Source organism: Ceratotherium simum, chromosome 15 (genome assembly GCF_057802395.1).
Source record: "Ceratotherium simum simum isolate JZ-2026a chromosome 15, ASM5780239v1, whole genome shotgun sequence".
Taxonomy (NCBI): Eukaryota; Metazoa; Chordata; class Mammalia; order Perissodactyla; family Rhinocerotidae; genus Ceratotherium; species Ceratotherium simum.
The window spans coordinates 5,986,271-6,010,161 of record NC_141914.1 but is presented as its reverse complement, the minus strand read 5'-3'; the positions used below and the strand labels follow the sequence as shown (position 1 = coordinate 6,010,161).

The 23,891-nt window shown below is 38.8% G+C and overlaps 1 protein-coding gene across 1 annotated transcript in view; it reads left to right on the top strand.

Annotated features, from left to right (window-relative positions):
• The window catches only part of IMPG2 (interphotoreceptor matrix proteoglycan 2), a 73,456-nt gene that overhangs the window by 10,425 nt on the left and 39,140 nt on the right, over positions 1-23,891 (top strand). Inside the window, exons 3-9 of the mRNA XM_087439515.1 lie at positions 2,862-3,028; positions 6,446-6,477; positions 6,583-6,606; positions 13,801-13,850; positions 14,761-14,843; positions 18,962-19,123; positions 22,577-22,635. Coding sequence (XP_087295641.1) covers positions 2,862-3,028; positions 6,446-6,477; positions 6,583-6,606; positions 13,801-13,850; positions 14,761-14,843; positions 18,962-19,123; positions 22,577-22,635 — 577 coding nt within the window. The remainder of the gene's footprint in view (positions 1-2,861; positions 3,029-6,445; positions 6,478-6,582; positions 6,607-13,800; positions 13,851-14,760; positions 14,844-18,961; positions 19,124-22,576; positions 22,636-23,891) is intronic.

Genomic DNA, 23,891 nt, shown 5'->3' with positions numbered 1-23,891 from the left:
TGCCAAGATTTGGTGTTGTCCATGTAAAAAATTTCAGCCGTTCTGGTTCATGTGTGAATGCTTTAAATTTGCATATCTCTGAAGATCAATGATAGTGAGTACTTTTTCACGTATTCATTGGCTGTTTGTATCTCTTCCTTTGCAAAGTGTCTGTTCCAATCTTTTACATGTTTTTAAAATTGGATTCGTTATCTTTTTATTAGGGAGCTGTAGAAATTCTTTAAATATTCTAAATACCAGTTCCATGTCAGATGTATGTCTTTTGAATATGTTCTGCTAGAGGTATGGCTTGCCTATTCATTTATATTAATAGTACCTTTGATGAGTAGAAGTTTTTAGTTTTGATGAATTCTAATTTCAGTTTTTTTTCTTTTATAGTTGTTGCTTTCTGTGTTCTGTCTATGAAATCTTTGCTTATCCTCAAGTCATGAAGATACTCTTCTGTATTTCCTTTTAGGACCTTCATAGTGTTAGCTTGAAGCTAGTTCCAAAGCATCAAATTTGAAAGGGTACTAACCAGGCTGTCTGCACATTTGGTATAGCAGTGAGCATTGCTATCCTGTAACCATTTCAGCAGCCAGATGGAATGGTTTCAAATTTTTTTTCATATTTCGATGTTTCAAATTTCATATTATTTTCATATTTCAGGTTTTTTTGTATATATTGTGAAGAAGTTATTGAGATTTATTTTTTCTTTTCTTATAGATATACAGTTATTTGGTATCACAATATTTTTTGTACCTTCTTTGAATCACCTCATTTCATAACCAGACCTTATAGACGTTTACTTTTTGTTTGTTTTTACCAACCCAGACTTTCACCTTTGCATTGTCTTCTGGTGTGTGCTAAACTTTTATTTGGAAGTTCTAAGAAGTAGAAGGGAAGAACTATGAATCTACAAGTGGTCAGCTCTGCCTCAGCCAGTCCCTGCTGGACTCTTCTGTGTGCTGTAGGATCAGAAATTCTAAAAAGCAGAAATAAGGATGCAGTTAGTTCACTGAAAGAGAAGCTAAGTTTGCAACCAAAGGTTCAGTTTAACCCTGAAAAATCAATCGATAGAAAAACTCTCAATATTCATATATTTTACTCTCTGATAAAGCTTAGGAGTTGTTTTTTGGCTCAGACTATCTTCTTCCATCAAACAACTGTCAGACAACCAGAATTCAATATGATGATAATGTTTGATATTCATGTAGCACTGTGTAGTTTATAAAATGCTCTCACAGATACTGTAAGTAGGGCAGTAATTATGAGTACACTGAAGCGTTGAATGGCTTGGCGAGTTACTCGTGGTTGTGAAGCTAGTACACAGTGAGGCTAGGGCTGGAATTTAGATCTTTCAACTCTGACGTCAGGGGCTCCACCTCAATATGCTCCTGGATAAGCATTCAGTCTTCTTGAGATGACAGGGAATTTCCTTGATCTCTGTTCCTTTATCCTTCTTTCTCCTTCACCACTCTCCGCCTTTTCCCTCCCATCCCAATCTGTCTGTTGTCCACAGTGTCCTGCATCTGGCCACTGAAATGGTACAGGATAGCAGGACGCTCAGTGCTCTCTGCACAAAATGTGCATACAGGCTGGTTAGCACCCTTTCTGATTTGATGCTTTGAAACAACTTAGCAGATACATTGAATTAGTTTTTAATACAGCAGTACTTTTCTCCTGAATATCATTGTCTTTTCTTTTTAGTTCTCGTTATCTTTTTGTTTTTTTTTGTTAGGAAGATTGGCCCCTAGCTAACATCTGTTGCCAATCCTCCTCTTTTTGCTAAGGAAGACTGGCCCTGGGCTAACATCTATGCCCATCTTCCTCTACTTTATATGTGGGATGCCTGCCACAGCATGGCTTGATGAGCAGTGTGTAGGTCCACACCCAGGATCTGAACCTGCAAATCCTGGGCCACTGAAGCAGAGTGTGTGAACTTAGCCACTATGCCACTGGGCCTGCCCTCCTATCTTTTTTTTTTAATTAATAGATTTCATGTTTTAGAAAAGTTTTAGGTCCACAGAAAAATGGCACAGAGAAGCCAGAGAGTTACCTATACTGCTACTCTCCTCCACCCCTGACATTTTCCCTTCTTGTTAATATCTTTTATTAGTGTGGTACATTTGTTACAATTGATGAACCAATACTGACACGTTAACTAAACTAAATTCTTAACTAAAGCTCATAGTTTACATTAGGATTTACCTCACTGTGTTGTACGTTCTATGGGTTTTGACACATGTATAATGACATGTATCCACTATTACAGTATCATACAGAGTAGCTTCACTGCCCTAAAAATCCACTGTACTCTCTCCCTCCCCGCACCCCTGGCAACCACTGATCTTTTTCTAATTTCCATAGTTTTGCCTTTTCCAGAATGTCATATAGTTGGAATCATACAGTATGTAGCATTTTCAGATTGGCTTCTTTTACTTAGCAATACTCCATTTAAGTCTTCTCCATGTCTTTTCATGGCTTGAAGCCTCATGTCTTTTTATCGCTGAATAATATTCCATCATATGAATGTACCACAGTTTATTTATCCATTCACCTGTCGAAGTGTACTCAACATCAGCTCCACTTTTGTAAAGCATAAACATGGATTTTTTTTTTTTTAAGAGATGGAAAATTAGGTGGTGAATCAGTTCCCATTGCAAGAGAAAGGAGTGAGGAGTACAAATTCTCTTCAGATCTGAAAAGTTTAAATAGGACAGACATAAACAGAAGGACTTTGAGAATCATTCCCAGGTCCCTCCAGTTAGGGCGCTGTGGGCGAGAGTGTCTTGGGAATTGAGTAAACTGGTCTGTGAGCATTGTGAGAAGCCCAAAGTGCGTTAGCTTTCCATAAAAATACCTCTCTATCTGTATTCCAGTGTGTCAGGAAGCTGTCTGGGAAGCCTTTAGGACTTTTTGGGATCGACTTCCTGGGCGTGAGGAATATCGTTACTGGATGAATTTGTGTGAGGATGGAGTCACAACGATATTTGAAATGGCCGCAAATTTTAGTCAGTCTGTGGAACACAGAGACTTAATTATGAAGGTAAGTGTAGTAACAAGGGAAGGAATTGCTGTACTATGGTAGGGGCGCCTGTAAACAGCGAAGGCCTAAAGGAAGAAAGAGCATGTGCTCAGTCCCCTGCATTGCTTTTTTGTGTTGAGTTAGGCTATTTGAGTGAGCTGCCACAGGGCATGGCCTAGTCTCTGTAGCCCCAGCTCTGGCCATTATAGTAAACAAGTTAACCCAGTAAGAGGCTCGGGCTTGTTAATAAGTGTAAGTATTTGGAAATAATACTCAGCAAAGATTTAGGCTCAGAATATTAATCTGTGCAAGTCAAACATTCTTGCCAAAGTTTTGCATGTTATCAATTCAGAGTGGATGCCAATGTCTCTAATTAAGAGAGAGGATGTTCATTGAATAAATGTTTAGTAAAATATAAATATGGTTGTACTTAATGAATTTGCTTACTTGTTTACCTTGTTTTAGACTTAGTTTATTCTTAGCAAAGGATAAATAAGCATGCATATAGACAAATCACCTGCCCACTTTCCCCTTTTCATGTTGCATGCATGTATTCATGACAAGAAAATGAAACTGCTTAGATATTTGTGGTAAACTGCTCATGCTGTCTGATGTGTCCTGTATCTCCCTGTGCATCTGTTCAAGGTCTACCTGTTCTTAGCTCAGATGTGACCTCTCTTGTGTGGAATCACCCCAGCCTAGCAGACTTAGCTCCCATAATTCTTTCTTCATTCTTTAGTGTTGTACTTCTTACTTTTTATTATTATTAGTTGTATATGGGACTAATTCCTCTACTAGACTGTGAGCTGAAGGGCAAGGATTATGTCTTTATTTGTTTACTTTTGCATTTTTGTGATAAAGTAAATATGCAATAGATATTGTTGAAATAAAAGTACATAAGCAATAGCTGCAATGTCTTTTTCCTATCTGTTGCAATTTATAAACCTTATAAATATTATTTTAAATACTGGTTCTAAGTATGACATACCTTAGAAAGACTGAGGAAAGAATTATTGACTGAATGACTCTGAGCTATTTTTATTTGAGTCTAATAAAATTATATTAGTACATCTTAAAGTAATACAATATATTGTCCTGTTCCTTCTACTTTTAAAATTTTATTTCTAGTACGGGCATGCTATTAATTTCTTTTAACATTTGGTCCTACGGAGGGATGATCTCATTAAATGGAGGCAAGTTGGGGAGAGAAGGATGGCCTGATAAACATGTGTGGACCCAAGAAAATTTTTCAGGGTTATGAACACTTTGAAGGTGTGCAGGTTTTTGTGTGTTTTAAAAAGAACTCAACTTTTAATTATGGTACCTCAGCATTTTGTTGTTCTGTCACATTTTTAACTGCTCAGTATAATAATTATGAGAATAGTTACCAATTATTCACTATCTACCATGTACCAGGCCATGTATTAAGTCCATTGAAAACATTATATCTAATAAACAGCAACACTACAAGGTGGTAGTAAAGTCCCCAATTTATAGATAAGACACTATAAGCATCAGAGTTATTAAATTCCTTATCCTAGATCACAAAACCAGATGGGTGGGAGCTTAGATCCAAATCCAGTTCTCTTTTCCAAAATTTATGATCTTTCCCCTATGCCATTGGGCCTCCCTTCTCAATCAACAGTTTTGCAAATTCCAGTGGCTAATATGGAATAGCTATTCGAAGAAAAAAAATACATACCTACACACACACAGATATACATATTTATATTTATACCAGCATTGTGCATCTCATTTGTGTCCACAATATAGGATCAACTGATATAGCAGCAAATATATATGATGTAGAGTTAGTATTACCATGACAACAGCCTCTTGTGATGTTACATTGGAAGGTGTCTCTTGCAAGTGGAACTTTTAGTAAGCTAAGCTGTAAAGGCATAAGAAAAATACTTTCAAAGATTATTCACTAGAACATGCAGACAAAGGGAGTGATGTGTTGCCTGTATTGAGTCTTAAATAACAAGTACAAGTTAGCTAGATGAGGAGGAGTTGGGGATGGATATTCCAGGCAGAGGAGACAGCACGAGCCAAGTGTTTGTAGGGAATGACTTGGGCCGATGTAGCAGAAGAGGAGACTAGCAGTGACAGGAGATCAGACTGGAAAAGTGGGTAACTTAACAAGTTTGGATTTAACTCTGTGGATGACAGGAAATCATTGAAGGATTGTAGGTAAGTCACAGGGGCTGATTGGACAGTTTTGAATTTTAAAAAGGTCATTATGGTTTCTGTACACCACAGGGTGGATGAGAGGGGACCAGACTGGAGCAGAGAGACGGTCACTACTCCACGCCGAGGAGGAGGGTCCTAACTAGACCTTGAGACTGAGAAAGGGAGTATGAGGAATATAAGTAGGAAAAGAGATGACTAGGACTCTGTGATGGATGAGATAGGAGTGGGATTGGATGAAAGAATGGCTCAAGAAGTGTCCCAGTTTCTAGCTGGATGACTGAGATTGAGAACTCAGGCAGAGAAGCAGCTTTGTAGATGTTGGACAGAGGAGAATGAGTTCATTCTTGAATGTGTTGTTTCAAGCCATCTGTGAAATGTGAACTGCTTGATATTTGGGTGTGAAGCCAAGGAGAGTGGTCTGGGTTATAAAGATAGCTATAGGAATCACCAGCCATGAGGTAGTAATTGACCATAAGAGTGGCTGAGATTATTACAGGAGACTCTGTAGAGGAAGAAGAGCAGTGAGTTATTTATAAATATCATGAGAATTATTTAAAGTAGTGGTCTCCCCATTTTGCAGGTGAGGAAATTGAGGCCTGGCACCAGAGAGATTTTGGGATTTGCCTCCATAGCTAAACAAGAGAAAATGGGCCTTGAAACTAGGTCTTCTGTTTCCAAGTTCGTGTTCTTTTTATCATAACTGGTCTCAAAATAAAACCACTAATTTAGAGGAAACTTGGGGACAATTTGCTTTGGAATGCCCCAGAGGAATAATCCAATTGTTGATACAATTTATCTTTTTGTCTGAATTCTGGAGAAACAGACTTAGCAGTTATTTTATCCACGTGCTTATATTATTCTAGGATGAGAGTTTCTATAAATATGTTATATCACAAAATACGTTGATTCTATGTCCATGGAAGGTTAATGTAAAACTCAGCCAATCTCTAGCTTGTAGACCTTTTCAGAATGATTAGCAGGTAAAGTCCATTGATCTGTGCCCATTAAGAGAGAGCACAGGAACTTTTGGGCCCATAAACAGAAACTGAGTGTTGGATGTTCCCACAGTCACAAAACAAACTTGGCATCATTAATACCTTGCTTTAATTATGTGTCTAACCAGAGAGAATAACAACATAGATTCTGTAATGTTAGGGCATTAGTGTTCTCTATGTAATAAGTTTTATTTATTGCTTAATAACTGTCACCTACTCACACAGTCATTTTTATCTTTGTTTTCCTTAGAAACTGACGTACACAAAGGAAACTGTAAGCAGGTGAGTGTCTTTTTTTCCCTGAGTTCATGTTTGGCCACAGAGATGTGTCCTACCTCCTCCAAGACTCATCCCAAATTTAATGGTCCCTTTCTATTTTCCTGCCAGTTCCTGCAGTGACCAGGCCTGTGGGTAAGTGCCAAATGCTTTTTCTCGTCTTGAGGCCACTTGCCTTTCAAGACCACCACCACAGCCACGGTGCTTGTTTACTGTCTGATCTTAGCAGCAGACAGCCTTGTTCCTCTCTCTTGGGTGAGAAAATAGATTTCTGAAAATGGAATATGGAATGATCTGTTGCTGAGGCTTACGGACTAATACTAAAATTGTTATGAAATGGTACACCTTAGTGGAGGATAGTTTATAAAATGATGGGTGGTGGTGTGGGTCACTTATCGAGTAGTGATGGTTATGATCTTGAAACAGGAAGGGCACAACCTTGATGGGTCCTCCAGTATTATGATTCTTGCCTCTACTGGCCTCTAGGCTTAGGGTTAAGGTCGTTTCTGGCTCCTGAGAAGTAGCAGTAAAAAGCAGATCATGGAAGGTGAGGAATTTTGAGCCTGTAGGGGCTAAAGATTTCCAGTTCTGTCCATACTCAGAATATCTAGATTATGCCAGCATGGGGCTGATTATATAGAAAAGCACCACTAGGCATACAATGAGGTCAGAGTCCAGAATTTTGCCTCAAATTAGAGGGCAGGACAGATAGAAAAACCAAGTAGATGAGTCAGTGTCTAGAAATCAGCTTGGGCAGCAGAGTCCAGGCAAATCACAGCTGGAGTACACTTGAGGGTGGGAGTGGGGTATAGTAGGTTTCACATCAAGCGTGTGTGAACAGGAGGGAAGTGGGCTCTGTGTGGTGTCCCTCATTCATACAGCTAGCGTTACCGTGAGTCTGTGCCAGGGCCTGGGATTCAGCACCACTTAGATGTGGGACCATGTGGTTTCTCAGGTGTGGGCTCTTCACCACTGAGGGGCAGAGCTCGGAGGCCATTGCAACACATGGGCAGGGGACTAAATACTCTGCAGAGTCCCAGCAGTGTCAGTAATCTTCATGGTTGTACCTAATGAAAATGACAGCACATTTTACACATCTTATATGGTTGAGAAGTATATAAATACCCTAACACTTAACTGGAAGAAGCTCTGAAGTTTGCTGTGGAAGTGGAAAGGTCGTAGCTTGCGAGTTACAGTGAAGTGGTGGAGGGAGGGTTATCTGAAATAGGATGGAAACTTGTAACACTGTATGAGGGTGAGTGTGGCTCATAACACTGGGGTAGCTGAAAGGTGTTTGAGCTGCACTGCGTGTGTGTTTTGTGTATTCCCATATGGCTCACTTCAGCTGGGTGAAGTTTTCTGTATTCACCAAGTATTTCTCACAACGAAATTGCATATAAGAAAGGGAGAAATTTGCGTTATGCTCAATTGTTTCCTAGCATGTTAATCACATTGGAACACATTCACAAATAAGCATCATAGCAGAATTGACTGTATCATATATTTTTATTGATAAGGCACTGCCTGTATTAGCTATAATTTGTTGTTAGTGCCATCCAGTGGATTCTGACTCCTAGTGCCCCTGTGGACAGCTGAATGGAACCCTGCCCCGTCTTTTTGTGCCATCCTCTCACCTTCCAGCGCTCTATCACACAATACTCTCCTGCTATTCACAGGGTTTTCATGGCCAATTTTTTCAGAAGTGGGTGGCCAGTTCCTTCTTCCTAGTCTGACTTAGTTTGGAAGCTCTGCTGAAGCCTGTCCCCCATTGGTGACCTGATGGTATTTGAAATCCTGGTGCATAGCTTTCAGCATCATAGCAACATGCAGTCACCATAGTATGACAACCGACAGATGGGTGGTGGGGTACCCTGACTGGTACACGACCTGGGCCGCGGCGGTGACAGTGCTGAATCTTAACCACTAGACCACCAGGGCTACTAGGTACAATAGGGAACTCAAAATATTATCCACTATTCTTAGAAAATAAGGCCTGTATAAAAATAACAGTACACATGAACTAAAATATAAGTGAATTTTGAGAATTTTAAAGTTTGTATCCTCTGCATGAAACTTAGAGCAGACCAGGTGGGTGTAGGGTGAAAACTGCTGCCTGTGGTTGTTGCTGAAAGGGGGTGACCTGGCATCAGGTACCATGGGGAGTGGAACTATGTGAGTGGCCTAAGGATTCCCTAAGCCCATCTTTCTCCAGCTTGAGAACTATGGTGATCCATTAAACCCTTAATTTTTTTATTTTTGAGGAAGATTGGCCCTGAGCTAATGTCTGTTGCAAATCTTCCTCTTTTTCTCTTTTCTCCCCAAAGCCCCAGTACATAGTTGTATATCCTAGTTGTAGGTCCTTCTAGTTCTTCTATGTGGGACGCCGCCTCAGCATGGCTTGATGAGCCACGAGTATGTCTGTGCCCAGAGTCCGAACCAGTGAACCCCAGGCCGCCAAAGTGGAACGCGCAAACTTAACTGCTACGTCACAGGGCCAGCCCCTAAAATTCTTAATATTCCCATCACTTTTCTATATTCAAATTTATTTTTATGATTTTTTTGAGATTACTCTCGTATTCTCTCTGTGTTAAGAGATTCTTGTATTGGTTTTCTATTGCTGCTGTAACAAATTACCACAAACTTTGGTAGCTTAAAACAACACAAATTTATCTTACAGTTTTGTAGTTCAAAAGTCTGACACGGGTCTCAAGGTTTTGGTAGGTCTGCGTTCCTTTCTGGAGACTCTTGGCGAGAATCTGTTTTCTTGCCTTTTCCAACTTCTACAGGCTGCCCACATTGGTTGGCTCAAGACCTCCTTCCATCTTCAAGCTAGCAATGGCCGGTTGAGTCTTTCTCACATTCCATTGCACTGACACTCTCTCCCGCCATCTTCCACATCTAAGGGTCCTTATGGTTACATTGGGCCCACCTGGATAAACCAGGATTAACTCCCTATTTTAACACCAGCTGATTAGCAACTGTAATTCCATCTGCAATCATAATTCCCCTGTGAATACTGTATTCACAAATTCTGGGGATTAGGATGTGGTTGTCTTTGGGAGGCCACTTTTCTGCTTACCACAATTCTTCTCTGTAATTTAAATTGTGCCTTCTATGTGAACTCTAACCTATCTGCTGACATATGATCTGCACTAAATACTCTTCTAGGTGCCATTTTAAGCTTCCCCTACTGTCGTCTGCCACATCTCTTAAAAAAAGCATTTTCCACCTCACGACCCCACATCCCATCTTACCTCTTAGAAATCTCTGCCTGTCATCGTTTCTCTTTCTCCTAAGTCTTTAACTTGTCCCATTACTAACTCCTTCCCATTAGCATTTCAACATAATCAAGTCTCTCCCATGTTTCCTGTTTTACAAAAGACCCTCCTCCAGCACTTGTCTCCATTACAGCCAGATGTCTTGAAAGCATCTCCACTTAGCTCCATCACTGCTTAACCGCTGCCGTCTGGGCTTACTGTTGTGTCTTCAGTGACCAGGGCAAGGCCTGGCCTAGGATATATGCTCACTAAATATTTGTTAAATGAATAACTGAATTTCTGCTCAATCACCCAAGTCTATTGTCAGGTCTCTGGTGATATTCTCAGTTTAAGGACTGTTGTTTGGGATTTTTTTTTTTTTGGTACCTCAGTTAACTTACATTTTTAGTTGAGGATGCCTATCGTAGATCACAAAGGCAGATATCCATTTTTTTTAATCAAATGTTTTATTCTGTTTGGGATGACATGTGTCACTGCTTCATTAACCCCTGTTTTTTCTTATATTTGTTTAGCATTTCGTACCTTTCGTAATGCTTCTGTACATAATATTTTCTTTAGTTTTCATCAACACCTTTATGAAATAGGTAAGGTGGGGTGGTGTTCCTGTTTTGGAGATGAGGTTCTTGAGGCCCAGAGCAACAGAAGTATTTTCCCAAGTCATGCACAGAGTTAATGATACACTTGGGACTAGCACCCAGGATTCTGGGCTCTGTGTGTTGAGTTCTTTTGTTGTCACGTGCTGATTACAGTTAGCAGATTCAAGAGCGAAGCAAAGTATAGAAAATTGTCAAGGGAAGTACTAATCTAGATATGAAATTATGCTTGGCTTGTTTCACTATATTTCTAAACTTATGTTCCATGTGGCTATGTTATCTTTTGACACAATCTCACCTGAATTACACTGATGTGATTAGACAATAGGGATGAGGAATAAGTTCTGTGCTAAATGAGCTGAGGAAATGAGATAATAGGAGGTTGTTTACTGCTGGTATTAAGCTAAAGGTCTTAGCTGAACAGCTTCAAATCTGTGGCTTGGCATAGAAATGAAGTAGCATTTCTGTCCCCAAGCTCAATACAACTCTGTTCTAGTTCTGTTGTGACTGACGTCTTAGGGGATCCCTGCAGGAGGCATACCTAATGAGAATACGTGCAAGGATTCTTAAGTGTTCTTTACTGTCTTTGAAAGGGGAGTGGGAGGGTGAGGGATTCAGTGTTGGAGTGTTAGACAAGTGATTGGACTTACTGAGAGTTGCCTACTTACCGTCATTAAAATAATGTTCTTTTGAATTCAGGAAGTGAAATCTAGTTCTCCTGAAGTAAGCAAACTTCTCCATTCTGAATGCTCACTTAGAGAATTAGCTTAAATTTGATTTTGATATGGGGACAATTTGACCAACCCCAGATGAGGTCTGGTTTCTCTGCCACGTCTCTCAACTTACTGTTCTAGTTACCGTGTGGTGCTTGGCCCCTGACCTCTCTGCTCTTTGTACTTGCTTGTTCTCCATAGCTCTCCAGCTCTGAGTGGGTTTCCCTTCCTTTCTGGGACCTGACATACTTTGACTTTTAGGTCATTTAGTTTATGTAGGCCACTTTCATTAAGACAAAGTGAAACCATCCTGGTTGCCCTTCTAGAGAGTATGGGTCACATAAAGGCCATGTTGTGAGGAATTAAGGTGGGTAAGAGTGAGGTTTCTGGAATCAGATGGGCCTGTTTCACATCACAGGTCCTCCATTGGTTAGCCGTGTGACCCTGACCAAATTCTAAACCCCTTATAGCATTAGTTTTCTCATCTGTATAAATGGGGATCATAGTATCTTCCTCTTCAGGTCATTGTGAGTTAACCAAGATAAACCACTTAGCACAGTGCTTGACACATGATGAGAATTCAGTAAATTTAGTTGTAATCATTCTTGCTGTTGTTATTATTGAAAAGAGAACTGGATACAGCTAGGAATTCTAGGTATGGCCTTGGGCATATAGAATCACTGTGTGACCCTGGGAAAATTGCTTTACCCATTTGGGCCTTGTTTTTTCATCTGTAAAATGAAGGTGTTGGGAAGAGGTTCTGCCTTGTGGACAGTTGATAGACCCTATTCAGGCCTGGTTATGTTAATGTCTGTTCCAAATGCATCTGAATCTCATTTTTTTATCTCCACTTCCTGCAACCTAAGAAGCCTCTTGATGCTTTCTCATCACCGAGGTCTTCCTCCGCTTGTCACTCATCGTAATGACTTAATTCAGATGTCATATTCCTTTAGGTTCTTCTAAATGACAGCTCACTTAGTGAGCAATTTCCTGCAAACACACTACAAATAACCAATAGTGATAGGTTTGGTGTAATGGTTTAATATGTTATTCTTTCTAAATAGTATTTTTAAAAACCAGAAGAGTCTTTATGGTGAGTTTTTTGTTTTTTTTCAATCTGTGTTTCTCAAATTTTCTACCAAAGTCTGGGGGTTTCGGGAACATAGCCCTAGTTGACTCTCCCACTCCAGTTTAGTCATGAAATGTCTTTGAATTATTTTACCTTAATATTCATTTAAACTTTATATTCTATCCATAATATAGCCATGTTTATTTTAATATTAAATATTTTAAATTATGTATCAGTTGTTATTTAGCTCCCCACCTGCCTATGCTTCAAGAGTTGATACTTCAAGATATGTGCCAGGTTTATCTGTGGCTTTGAGTACCCCCCCGGCCCCCATGACCTAATTTAGAGCAGCAGGCTGGTCTAAAGGAGTGGTTCTGAAGATGGGTCTCACTGGCACATGGGCAAGTCTGGGAGGGAGACATTTTTGACTGTGATGGAATCACCTTAGGAAGCTGACCTGTGTAAAGTTGAAGAGAGTTCTCAATTGCTATGAGTTGAAAACTGATGTAATCACCAGCCAGCTCCTTTGACAAAAGTTAATGGAATAGCCCTTTCCCCTTAGGACATGCATGTAAACTTTAAAGTTCTAAAACTTATTAGAATTTAAATTTCATGTTTTTGAGTGTATGGAAATTTGGACTTGCAGACACCCACTTTCCTAGTGGGGGGCTTTCTCAGATTATTTTCTGATCTGTGCTTGCAGTTGCAGGGTGGCGTGGTTAAAGGATGGTTGGGAGACCTGAAGCCTGTAAGCTGTGTGGCTTACAGCAAGTCGTTTCTGTATGCTTGACTTTCTTTATGTAAAAAACTTATGGTTTCTATGGTCTGTCAAATGAGATGAGATTTGTGCTTATATGTTCCCCTTAGCAGCTGGTACTTTCCTGTCTGCACTACTTGTTGCATTTGTAGTCGTTTATTTGGTGTCTATTTTCTGTAGTAGGGTAACTTGCGTGGACCGTGGGCATTTTGTTCACAACTATATGCCAAGTGTCTTCTACACTGCTTTGCCAATAGTGTTTATTTATTCATTCATTTCAAAAATATCTATTTAATGCTTATTAAATGGCAGGTACTGTTTAGGCTGGAGATACAGCAAGAATAAGGCAGGCAAGGTCCCTAATCTCATGGAGTTTAGCTTCTTAAGGCAATTCTGTTCGGTAGATCTTTCTGTGATGATGGAAATATTCTTTACTATGTTGTTCTTTACATGTGACTCTTGAGCACTTGAAATGTGGCTAGTGTGAATGAGGAACTGAATTTTACACTTTATTTAACTTTAGTTAATTTAAATCACCATATATGTCCAGTGACTACCATATTGGACAATGCCATTCTAGAGGATTACGGGGTTGGAGATAGAGATGAAGAAATAGATAAATAAATGAACAAAATAATTTCAGACAGTGATAAGAACTGAGAAAAATGAAACAGGGTGATGAAATAGTAGGTAGGGGAGTACTTTATGTAGGTGATTCTAGTTGGGTAGGAATCAATAAGTGTTAAATAAATGAATTAGGAAGACTATTGTTTTTTTTTTTAGTATTTTGCTACCCGGTACTTTGGTTTGGTAACCCTTTTTTGGAGAGCTAGTGAATTCCTTTTTGGAAAAAAAACACAAATGCACCCGCATATTTCTATCATTTTATTAACTACAATCATCTTTTTTTTTTTCCTAGCCCTGAATTGTCGTCTCCGGTTCCTGTTGGTGATACCTCAACATTGAGAAGTATGCTTTTGTGCTTTTATTCACTTTTCTTTTTAATTTATTTATGGTTTAAGACAATGTTGCAAGCAAGCACATTTTTCAGCTCACATTTAAAAAATACCATGTTTCTCCCCCCATATATGTTGTTCAAGAGTCTCAAGAAAAAGTAATTATTTTTTCACTTATTTTATGGCATTTTGTTGTGGGTACTTAAAAATCTTTAATTATTAAGCATAATACAAGTCAGAAAACCGCTTAAAACAAATGCCCTAAAGAATTATTTTCAGGCAAGCACTCTGTACCTACCGCTTATGTCAACAGGTAGGCCCTTCTAGCCCCATTGTCTGTCCTTTTTCTTGTAGGGTTTCCCAGAGTTAGGATTTTTCTGATTGCATTCTGTGGTATACTCTAACATGTTCCTTTGACTTCTGTATTTCGTAAATTGGTAGTTACTTTCTTTATTTTTAATTTTTTTAAAAAGCTTCTCTTTTTTGGAAATTTCAAACATGTACAAAAAATAGCCAGAATAGCACAGTGAGGCCCAGCTTCAACAATTCTCATTTCATGGCCAGTCTCCAGCCTTCACCCACTTCCCCTCTCTGGTCGTGTTACTGCTTTCACTATCTGTCCTCTTTCCTAGAGAGCTCCTTCAGGGCAGGGACTTTGTCTGTGTCCGCAGCATCTTGCATAGAGCCTGGCATATAGTAGGTACTCAATAAATGCTTGTTGAATGAATGAATGAGGCAGAATTATTTCTTGTTCTGGGAAAACTCTATGCAAATGCGTCTTGAGGTTAGAATGCACAGAATTTCCAGGACGAAAAAGCACATGACTTATAGGAATGGTTTTGAGGTCAGTTCCTTACTTCCTGATATGAACCTGACTTGGTCAGGGACTGAATTCATACACCTGTTTTTGTTTTTCTACTTAGGTGCTGTTCTCAGTGTTCCATACCCAGGGGTGACCTCTTATGAAGGTGCTTCAGAGAGCAGCTTGGAGAGGCCGGAGGAGAGCGTGAGTGATGCTCTGTTTTGTTATTTAGTTTCTAACATGGAGAACAGGGGTTAAGAGAGATCTATATTCCACTGTCAGACTACACAAGACTTCGTGTGGTTCCCTTTATGGAAATGTTGTGGATTCTGAAACTAGTACATTGAAAAGAATCTCACATTCCTTGGAGAGCCGATTAAATCTGATTTTGGTGAGAGAGAGCTTCAAATTGTAAATGAAATGAATTGGGGCCTGGAACTGTCATTGTGGTAAACCCACTGTCTCTCGTGGGCTATGTGACAATCTGCTATGGGGATTTTGACCTATGTTCTTCTATCCCTTAATAGATCAGGACTTAGCCTTCTCTTCTTCAGAGGGACAGGATATAGATTTTATGTGTAGTTTAAAAATCAAGAAACACCTTGCTTTTCAAATGCATCATTATTAATAGTAACTTGTTCCACTAAATAACATTAAGTTGACTCTCTGTCACATTCAGATTAAAAAAAAAAAGTGTACACTGCCTGGGAAGATAGAAACATTTTGTTAGAAATTTTGTTAAATATGCATTTTAAAATTTTGAGATTCATAAGTCCTAGATTACTTAATATACAGCAAACTCTGACTGAACGTATCCACTAGAAAGGTGCAATTTAGTTACTTGCTCCTTCTCTTCACCACTTGGACATTGTAACTTATATGAAGTCAGGTTAAGCTGCCCACTCTGCCCCGCCTCTCTCCCGTCTTGGATCAAGGTTGGTGTGATGGATGCCAGAATCCATCCTGAATGGATGCCAGAATCGATACTTACCCTCTTACATCTGTGTCCAGAGTAGATGGTGCTAGAAAATATTGGCATTTGATAAATATTTGTGAAAGAATAAATGAATAAAAAGTGATACTGTAGTTCTGAACTTGAGACAGAATAGTTATGATTTAGGTCTGGAAACATTTATAGAATGAGATAGAATTCACTATAATAGAAATGAAGGAATTGTGTGTCATCAATTGGCACATTAATATCCAAAACAGAGAGGATGCTTTGAAGCCAATTTATAGAACAAAACGATATAGATACCTAACAAGATTTAGATTGCCTGTACCAAATGAAGTTCAAAATGAAGCCCAGGGTACAGTTTTATAGTTCAGTTTTTTCTCTAATACATTTTTCCATCTACCATTTTAGAAATTATATACTTTATTTCTATTTTGTTAGTAGTTACATTGTAAGTTAAAATCTGTATTTAATCTAGCAAAATTTAAGTTTTTCCAAAATCTTTATCCTTATCCTGAGCAATGCAGGAGCATTAGAACACTCTAATTAAAATGATCACTCTACTGATTTGTATTCTACTTTCCAGGATTTTTGTTCTTTTTTTCTCTCTTTTAGTTCTCTTTTTAATCCCACAAATTAGACTGTATTATATTTGTATTGTGCAGTTAGGTTTTGTTTTACATTTACCCAGATGTTTACCATTTTGTTTTCTTAAAATTCTTTTTTGCATTTTAGACCTCTTTTTGGAATCATTTTCCTTCTGAAATATATGCTGCTGATATTACTTTAGTGAGAGTCTCTTTAGTGAATTCATTCTCAATTTTTGATCACCTGCAAATTTCTTTATTATTCCCTTATTCTAGAAAAATATTTTAAAGCTGTATTAAATTCTGGATTGAGGTTTTCTCTCTTTTTGTCAAGCTTTTTGACAAAACTGCTGTCTTCTAACTTTTGTTGTTGCTACTGAGAATTCAGCTACAGTCCAGTTGTGATTCTCTTATGGGAACCTGGCTGTTTTGTCTGTTTTTTTTTTTTTTTATTTGAAGTCCTTTTATTGGCTTATTTGCTTATTTTTTCAAAGATGTCACATTCACATGGGTCAAAAAATAATAAATATAAAAGATAATTGGTGAAAAGTGACGCACCCAACCCTGTTCCCTGCCATCTCTCCAGTTTCTAGTCTCTGTACCACCTCTTCCCCATGCCCCATTGGGTAACTGCTTTTGTTATGTTCTTGTAAGTTATTCCAGACTTCTTAAAGGCACAGACAAGCAAATACTGTTCCTAATCTTGCCCCCAAGGGATTCTTTAACTTGGGACTCTACACAGACAACAAAAAGGATTATTTGAAAAAGCAAACTATTCATTAATAAAATTAACTATGTGCAGTTTATGATGTAGTGAACTTAAATGTAACTATATCCACAATGAACTACAAATAATAAACAAATTTAACTGCATGGATTTTTTTTTTTTTTTGCTTCAGGACATTGTGACACCCTTAAAAGGGACCTCCTCCTCCTTTAAAAGTATTCTTTGTCTACTTTTAAGATATATCTGTATCTGTCTACTTATATCTGTCTATAATCATAAGAGATAACAACTGAGAATGTCTCAGAATTTATGATAGACATAAAACCTCACACCAAGGAAATACAACAAATTCAAAGCAAAATAAATAAACATAAATATACTCCTATACCCATTTTTGTGAAACTGCAGAATTTCAAATACAGTATAGGAGAAATTCTCAGCTGTTATCTCTTATGATTAGATATATTGTCTGACCTCATTTTATCCCGCATGTCTGTTAACCACTCTTTAATAACTTTAATTTCTTTATTTCTCTGTGTTGCATTCAAGTATGTCTCCTTGTTCACTAATTCTTCCTTCAGCTTAGTCTAATTTGTTGTTCAAACTGTCTATTGAGTTTTTAGAATCCTTGCTTTATGTGGAACTCTTTGATCTGACTTTTTAATGTGTACAGATCTTCCACCTTGCATCCTATCCCTCTGTTGTATTTACAACTAAAGCCTAGGTCGCCGGGGATCAGCAGATACACCATGTATACATGCAACACTGAGTCACCTCTCTGGATTCTTCTGATCTTTCTTGACCACCTTGGGGTTTTCTTGTCTTTCTTGCAAAGAACTTATGCGTTAAAAACATTAAAAAATATTTATTAGGCTAGCCATTCTTCTAATCTTATTTTTTTGGTATATCAAAATGGAAGAACTTAGATTAGATGAGCTCCAGTGTATCTTGCGAGCAGCAATTATTACTGTAGTGTTTTAATAATGATATTCTATTCCCCTCATTCCCTCTACATTTATTAATTATAATTCTTTTGTAAGAAACTATTGTGACTTTTCTCACATTTATTTTTTAAATCATTTATTTATATCAGCATGGACTCATGAGTGTTTATTTTATTCTTTGGATTATAATACCATATTTATTTTGTTGCTCAAGTTATTCCAGCTTTGGCAACTGGCAGACCTGGATTTTGATGTTACGGAGAACAAAACATTTGCTGATATGGTTTTGGAATCCACATAGCAGTTAACCTTTAAGAAACTACCACTTGTTGAGCTTGGTGTAGTATCTAAAAAGAATATCCACAATTATCTGAAAAGGCTATTACTATATTCCTTCCTTCCCCAATACGTATCTGTGTGGCTGGATTTTATTCACGTACTTCAATGAAAACAACATATTGCAACTGATTGAATGCAGAAGCTGATATGAGAATCCAGCTGTCATCCATTAAGCCAGACATTAAAGAATTTGTAAAAATATAAACAATGTTAATCTTCTCACTACTTTTTTTATTTTGCAAAATATATTTTATTCATTTTTACATGTAATGAGTTTATTATTATTTTTAAATGAATTAATATGTATATTTAAAATTTTTATTTTAATTTTTTGTTTGGTAAATATCTATAGATATAACCCACAAAAACCAAATTTCTCTGAGTTCTTCAATGACTTTCAAGAGTTTAAAGGGATCCTAAGACCAAAAAGTTTGAGAACCACTCTTCTAGGCTATTTTTAGATGATAATTTTAGTGTATTCAACTTTTTTTACTCACAGATGGTCAAGTTTGGTGGTTATCTGTGGAAACTTCTATCTTTCCCTGAACCAGTCATTGTGTGTTCAAAGGAATGTACAAATGCACAGTAATATTAATATGAGCCTATGTCTTAAAGTCCACTCAATTAGTTACAAAGTCAAATACTATATAAAAGATCATCATCAGAAGTTGCTGTTGGCACAGTATCTGGTATATAGTAGACAATCAATAAATATTTGTTGATTGAATGAGTAAACATTGACATTTCCTGTTCTTTCTCTAAAAATCCAGATTAGCAATGAAATTGAGAATGTGATAGAAGAATCCACAAAACCAGCAGCTGAGCAGATTGCAGAATTCAGTATCCACCTTTTAGGGGAGCAATACAAGGAAGAACTACAGGATCCCTCCAGCTTCCACCACCAGCATCTTGTAGAAGAGTTTGTTTCAGAGGTGGGTGATTCTTTTGTTTGTTTTTGTTTTTTTGATAAACAAGACAGTTTTCTGGGGTTGTAAATTTCCCACATTCACTATGCTGGTTAAAGGGAGGTTTAGGATTTAAGCGCCCCATCTGCTTGGTTTGGGGGTGGTGACTTAGCCAATTCTTCAGAAAGCTCTGTGAAAAGTTCACAGAAAGACAGATTAATTATTTCAATGAAACAAAATCTCTCACACATCTGCCACCTGCTAACAAATAAACACTATTTCCAACTTTCCCTGCACAGCTGGAGAAGATTGTGTGCTATGGCTTGGTTTTAACTTGACTGTTTGGAGAAATGAGCATCTTTGAGAAACTAAATACAGTATACTGTTTTTCTTGAGGGAACATTAAATTTAATTTCTTTTAATTTCATATTTAGTATTCTTTTTTTAAATTGGAAAATTTTGAGCAGTTAACACATAGGTAATACGTGGTACCAAGTTCAAAGGACAGAAAGGCATCCCGTGAAAAGTAAATTTCCCTCCTATTTCTGTTCCTTGGTTGGAAGTATTTTTAAAAAAGGAGTTTCTTTAAAGAATCATGCATTAGACCATCCCACAACTTTCTGGAAGAATTCTATATAGGACTTGAACTCAAGAGTCTTTCAGCCAGAAATGGCCCCTCCTTGGCCCTTTCTTTGACAGCTTTGCTCTTGTGTAGGAAGGCATGGAATGCCCATCTGCCCTCTGTCTCATGACAGGGCACGTCATTCCTTCCTGCTTGTTTCTTTTCTATTCCTCTTGATGGGGTTCTCCTTGGCCAAGTGTTTCAGTTCTGTTACCTTTCCCTAGGCGCTGTGTCTAGGTGAGAAATAAAAATGTGTGTCTCTCAGCCAGACAGCATCATTGCAGCCTTCAGACGTGGGGAGCATAGACCAGATGACCAATTTTCCTAGCTGTGTGGCCAAGTTGTGAGGCTATGTGGTATGTGGAAGAAATGTCAGCCAGGCCAGTGGCCACCTGGCATCAGATAGTGTCTTGGATCAGCTGTCTGGTTCTCTCTGCTCTTGGATTAAGCAACCTTTAATAAGCCTCAGTGTTTGGGTAAACAATTGTGCTGAATGACCGCATATTTAGAGAAAGTCTAATAAACACCCTGAAAAACATCCCCAGCAGAGACTTGATGAGGTGGGTAGCAATTGGCTTGAGGTGATTTGAGGGTGATGAAGAATCTGGGCCTACCATGAATCACTTTCTTCTCTGGCCTATGTCTGCATCCCTGTCCCTTTACCTGGAATAAAATGTCTACCAATAGCCACTTCTTTGTGTGGAGCAGCGGAGTCAGGGGTAGTGTCTCTGAGAGGTCCTGTCACCATGTTTGCTGCAAACGGAAAGGGCCCTCCAGCTCTCTTCCTTCGGCGTGCAGTTGTAGGGATCCTTCCTTCAGTATTATTTCTCAGGTAAAACTGGAAGATGCACAGGGAAAAAGCCTGCTTGGAGAGGACTGAGGTTGAGGAGCTATTACTCGTTTTTTATGAGAAGAATAAGATGAACTTGGGACAACACCAACTATGACATCAGAGAGGGAGAGGTCAGTGTGGTAGGCATAGGAGTGTCGGTACCTGAGCACAGCCGTGGTTATCAGCACAGTGTCCTTGCATAGCACTTTATGTTCTGCAGGCTGCTGATGTGGGTAAGCCTCTCCATTTCGCAGATGAGGCCCAGGAGGGCAAGTAACTTGTTCACCGTCGTTTCATCCTCTAGGAGTAGAAGGGAAAAGCATGTCTCCTCCTTCCTTTCAAAGTGTTCCTTCCTTTATATCATACAGAGTCCCCTTCATTTTAATTCAGGTGAGACATTGTGGTGAGCTTCACAGTTTTCTCAGTCCTGGTCTCAACACTAAACCGTATTTATAATGAGTCGGGGGCAAGAAGAAGAGGCATGTACTTCAGTGGGAAGAATATGGGCTTTGGTGTTAGAGAGATTTGGGGTTGAATAAATTCTGATTAGTTTACTCACCAAATGCGTGATCCTGGGCAGGTTAGTTGACATTTCAGCATCTCAGTTTCCTCATCTGTAAAATTGGGAAAATATGTATCTCTTGGGATTGTTGCAAGGGTTAAAAGTAATATGGCCAAGGACCAGGCACATAGCAGTCCTTCAATAAATTGTACCTGTTATTGATCTCGATGTTAATAAAGTACAGTTGGACACCTGTGCAGGGGCTAACTGGATGTGTTGAATTGGAATACCTGTGTGTTTTTACACTCAAGAGGTGGCAAAGCCCCAAACAAGATGTGTTTAGTGGTAATAATAACATGCAGTTGTTCAGCAGTTTGCAGTTAGTGGAGTACTTTCAGCTATGTTCATTTTAATCTTACAAAAACCAATGTGATCGGTGAGTATTAGTTCTGTAAAAGAAGACTTGCGCAAGGCCACTCTGCCAGCAAAGACGGCTGGCACTCCGTCTTCAGGTTCCTAGTGCAGCAGATTCCATCCTGCCCCACCCTCCAAGAATCATAACTCTCCTCTCTTTCAGAGAATAAAGAAGGCGTATTATTATGGCCAAAAAGTTTCATGGGTTTGGATTCTTTATCCTTAAAGCATGAAGATCTTCAGTGACCCAAGATTTTTTAGAAAAATCCCAGTCTCCTGAAAATCCCAACTTCTAAAATATTGTGGATTAAGTCTTCAATTTTGTTAAAATATGTATTTTTGTGCATCACCTGATTATTTTTTAGACCCTTTGTCCAGTCTAGCACTCTTTTTCCTCCCTCCAGTCACTAAGCTTGTATTGAGTTACATAGCTGGATTTTAAAGACTCAGTAATAAAACTGGTTCCTGCAGATGTGAGGCTCATAAATTGATCTTTTGACGACTTAAGTAACCCGGTCACTGCTTCTTAACCTCCTTCGTGACAACCAGTCAACAAGGGGGGCGCTAGACCCAGGCCTGCAGATTTCTTCCTAGTGGTGACTGTGTGGACAGTTAGTTCCCTTGTGTTGTAGGAACAGGAAACAGACACCACCAGACACTTTACACTTACGGGAAATGAACACCTGACAGTCAGTGTGTGTGCTGCGGCCAGATTTCTAATCCAAACAATTACATTTAAAAATGCTATTACAGCTTCTTGTGTAACTAATGCTTTTTTTCCACATTTCATCATGTAAGGGAAAAAAACAGTGCTTTACCAATAAGAAGTATGCTTTTTATAATTTGGAAAAAAATTAATGTTAAAGCACAGTAAAACTGTAAAAGACAAAATGAAAGAGAAAAATATGGCAGTGTGGTAAAAACCATTTTCTAACATTGTTTTCTAACATATAATTTTCTTAATAACTTTCTGACCCATGTGTATCTATGTACATGTGTAAGCTTCTAATAGTAAACAGTGCACATTAGCTTCTAATCTTAAAAGCATTATTTTCTATGTACTTTTTCACATTTCTACATAGTTATAAATTTTATTTTTGTTTTTAACAGGTTGAAAATGCATTTTCTGGGTTACCAGGCTACAAGGACATTCGTGTACTTGACTTTAGGTAAATAGACTTCCTCTAAAAATGCACATGTTCGGTAGCACTCTTTATTTCCAATGGAATATCCTCCTGTGTCTATTACATATACTCTAACAACAGTGAATCAAAATGATTTGAGTGCTGTAATTCAGTGCTGTTTCTGGTGAATACATATTCCTATTGCTCATTTTTCAGTCACCTGAGGAAACTGAGTTAGAAAAAGGCAAAATAATACATTCAAGGAGACATAGTAGATCTGTATTTGGGCCAGGGTAAGAACTTGGGAATTCGTGTCCCCAGCTGGCTGAGGACAAGTTACACTGCTTTTTTTTTGGCACTAAGGGGAAGCAAAAGTGAGATTAGATGTGACCTCAGCGTCCTACTAAAGCTTGTCAGTGTTCGCCTGAGGTGACTGTGACGTCTTGGTGTGAGGCCACTCCGGAGGGGATGCATTCGTCTTTGCTCCACACGTACCAGTTCTGAGTACATCAGAGACCTCTTTTTAAGACATTTCTTCCCTGCTTAAGACCCGAAGCATAGTACTTGTGAACATTTATTGAGTGACTACTTTGTACTGGGCACTTCACATTCCTGAGCTCACTTAATCTTCAATCCTTTCAGAGGAGCAAACAGGTTTAAAAGGATGACGTATTAGCCCAAAGTCAGAGAGCTTGTAAATTAGCAGCAGAGGAGGGCTTTTGAAGCAAAGTGGCTAATAGCCAAGTTTATAGCTCTTGCTCTGAACTTCCGTGCTAGACTCAGCACTCTGACGGTTTGGAGCATTGGGTGATAGCTGGGGCCCAGCAATTGGATGCAGGGGCACTGTGTAACCTAACAGCATAGTTAACAGCGTCAACATCTTAACTTTGGCATATTCTGGTCACAGCTTCTGGGTTTACCGGAAGTAACAGAAAGCACTTACATAGCATTTACAGCGTGCCAGGCTTTATATCTATATTAACTCACTTAATCCCAATGGCCATGCTATGAGATAGTTATTGTTATCCTCATTTTTTCTGATAAGAAAACCAGAGCACAGAGAATTGAGATAATTTACCTAAGGCCACTCAGCTCGTTATTGGTGCGGGGGAGAGGATAGGCATGGTCAGTTGATCCTCCACCTACGCTCACACCGTGACCAGTGTCCCAGGTCAACCTCAGCACTTTTCACAGAAGACTCTCTCCAGCTGTGACTGAAGCTCATAGGAGAACCTGAGAATGTGAGGCTTTGAAGTCCTCTCTCATCGGGCAGCAAGTGAAAGGCAACATGGCCTTTGGAG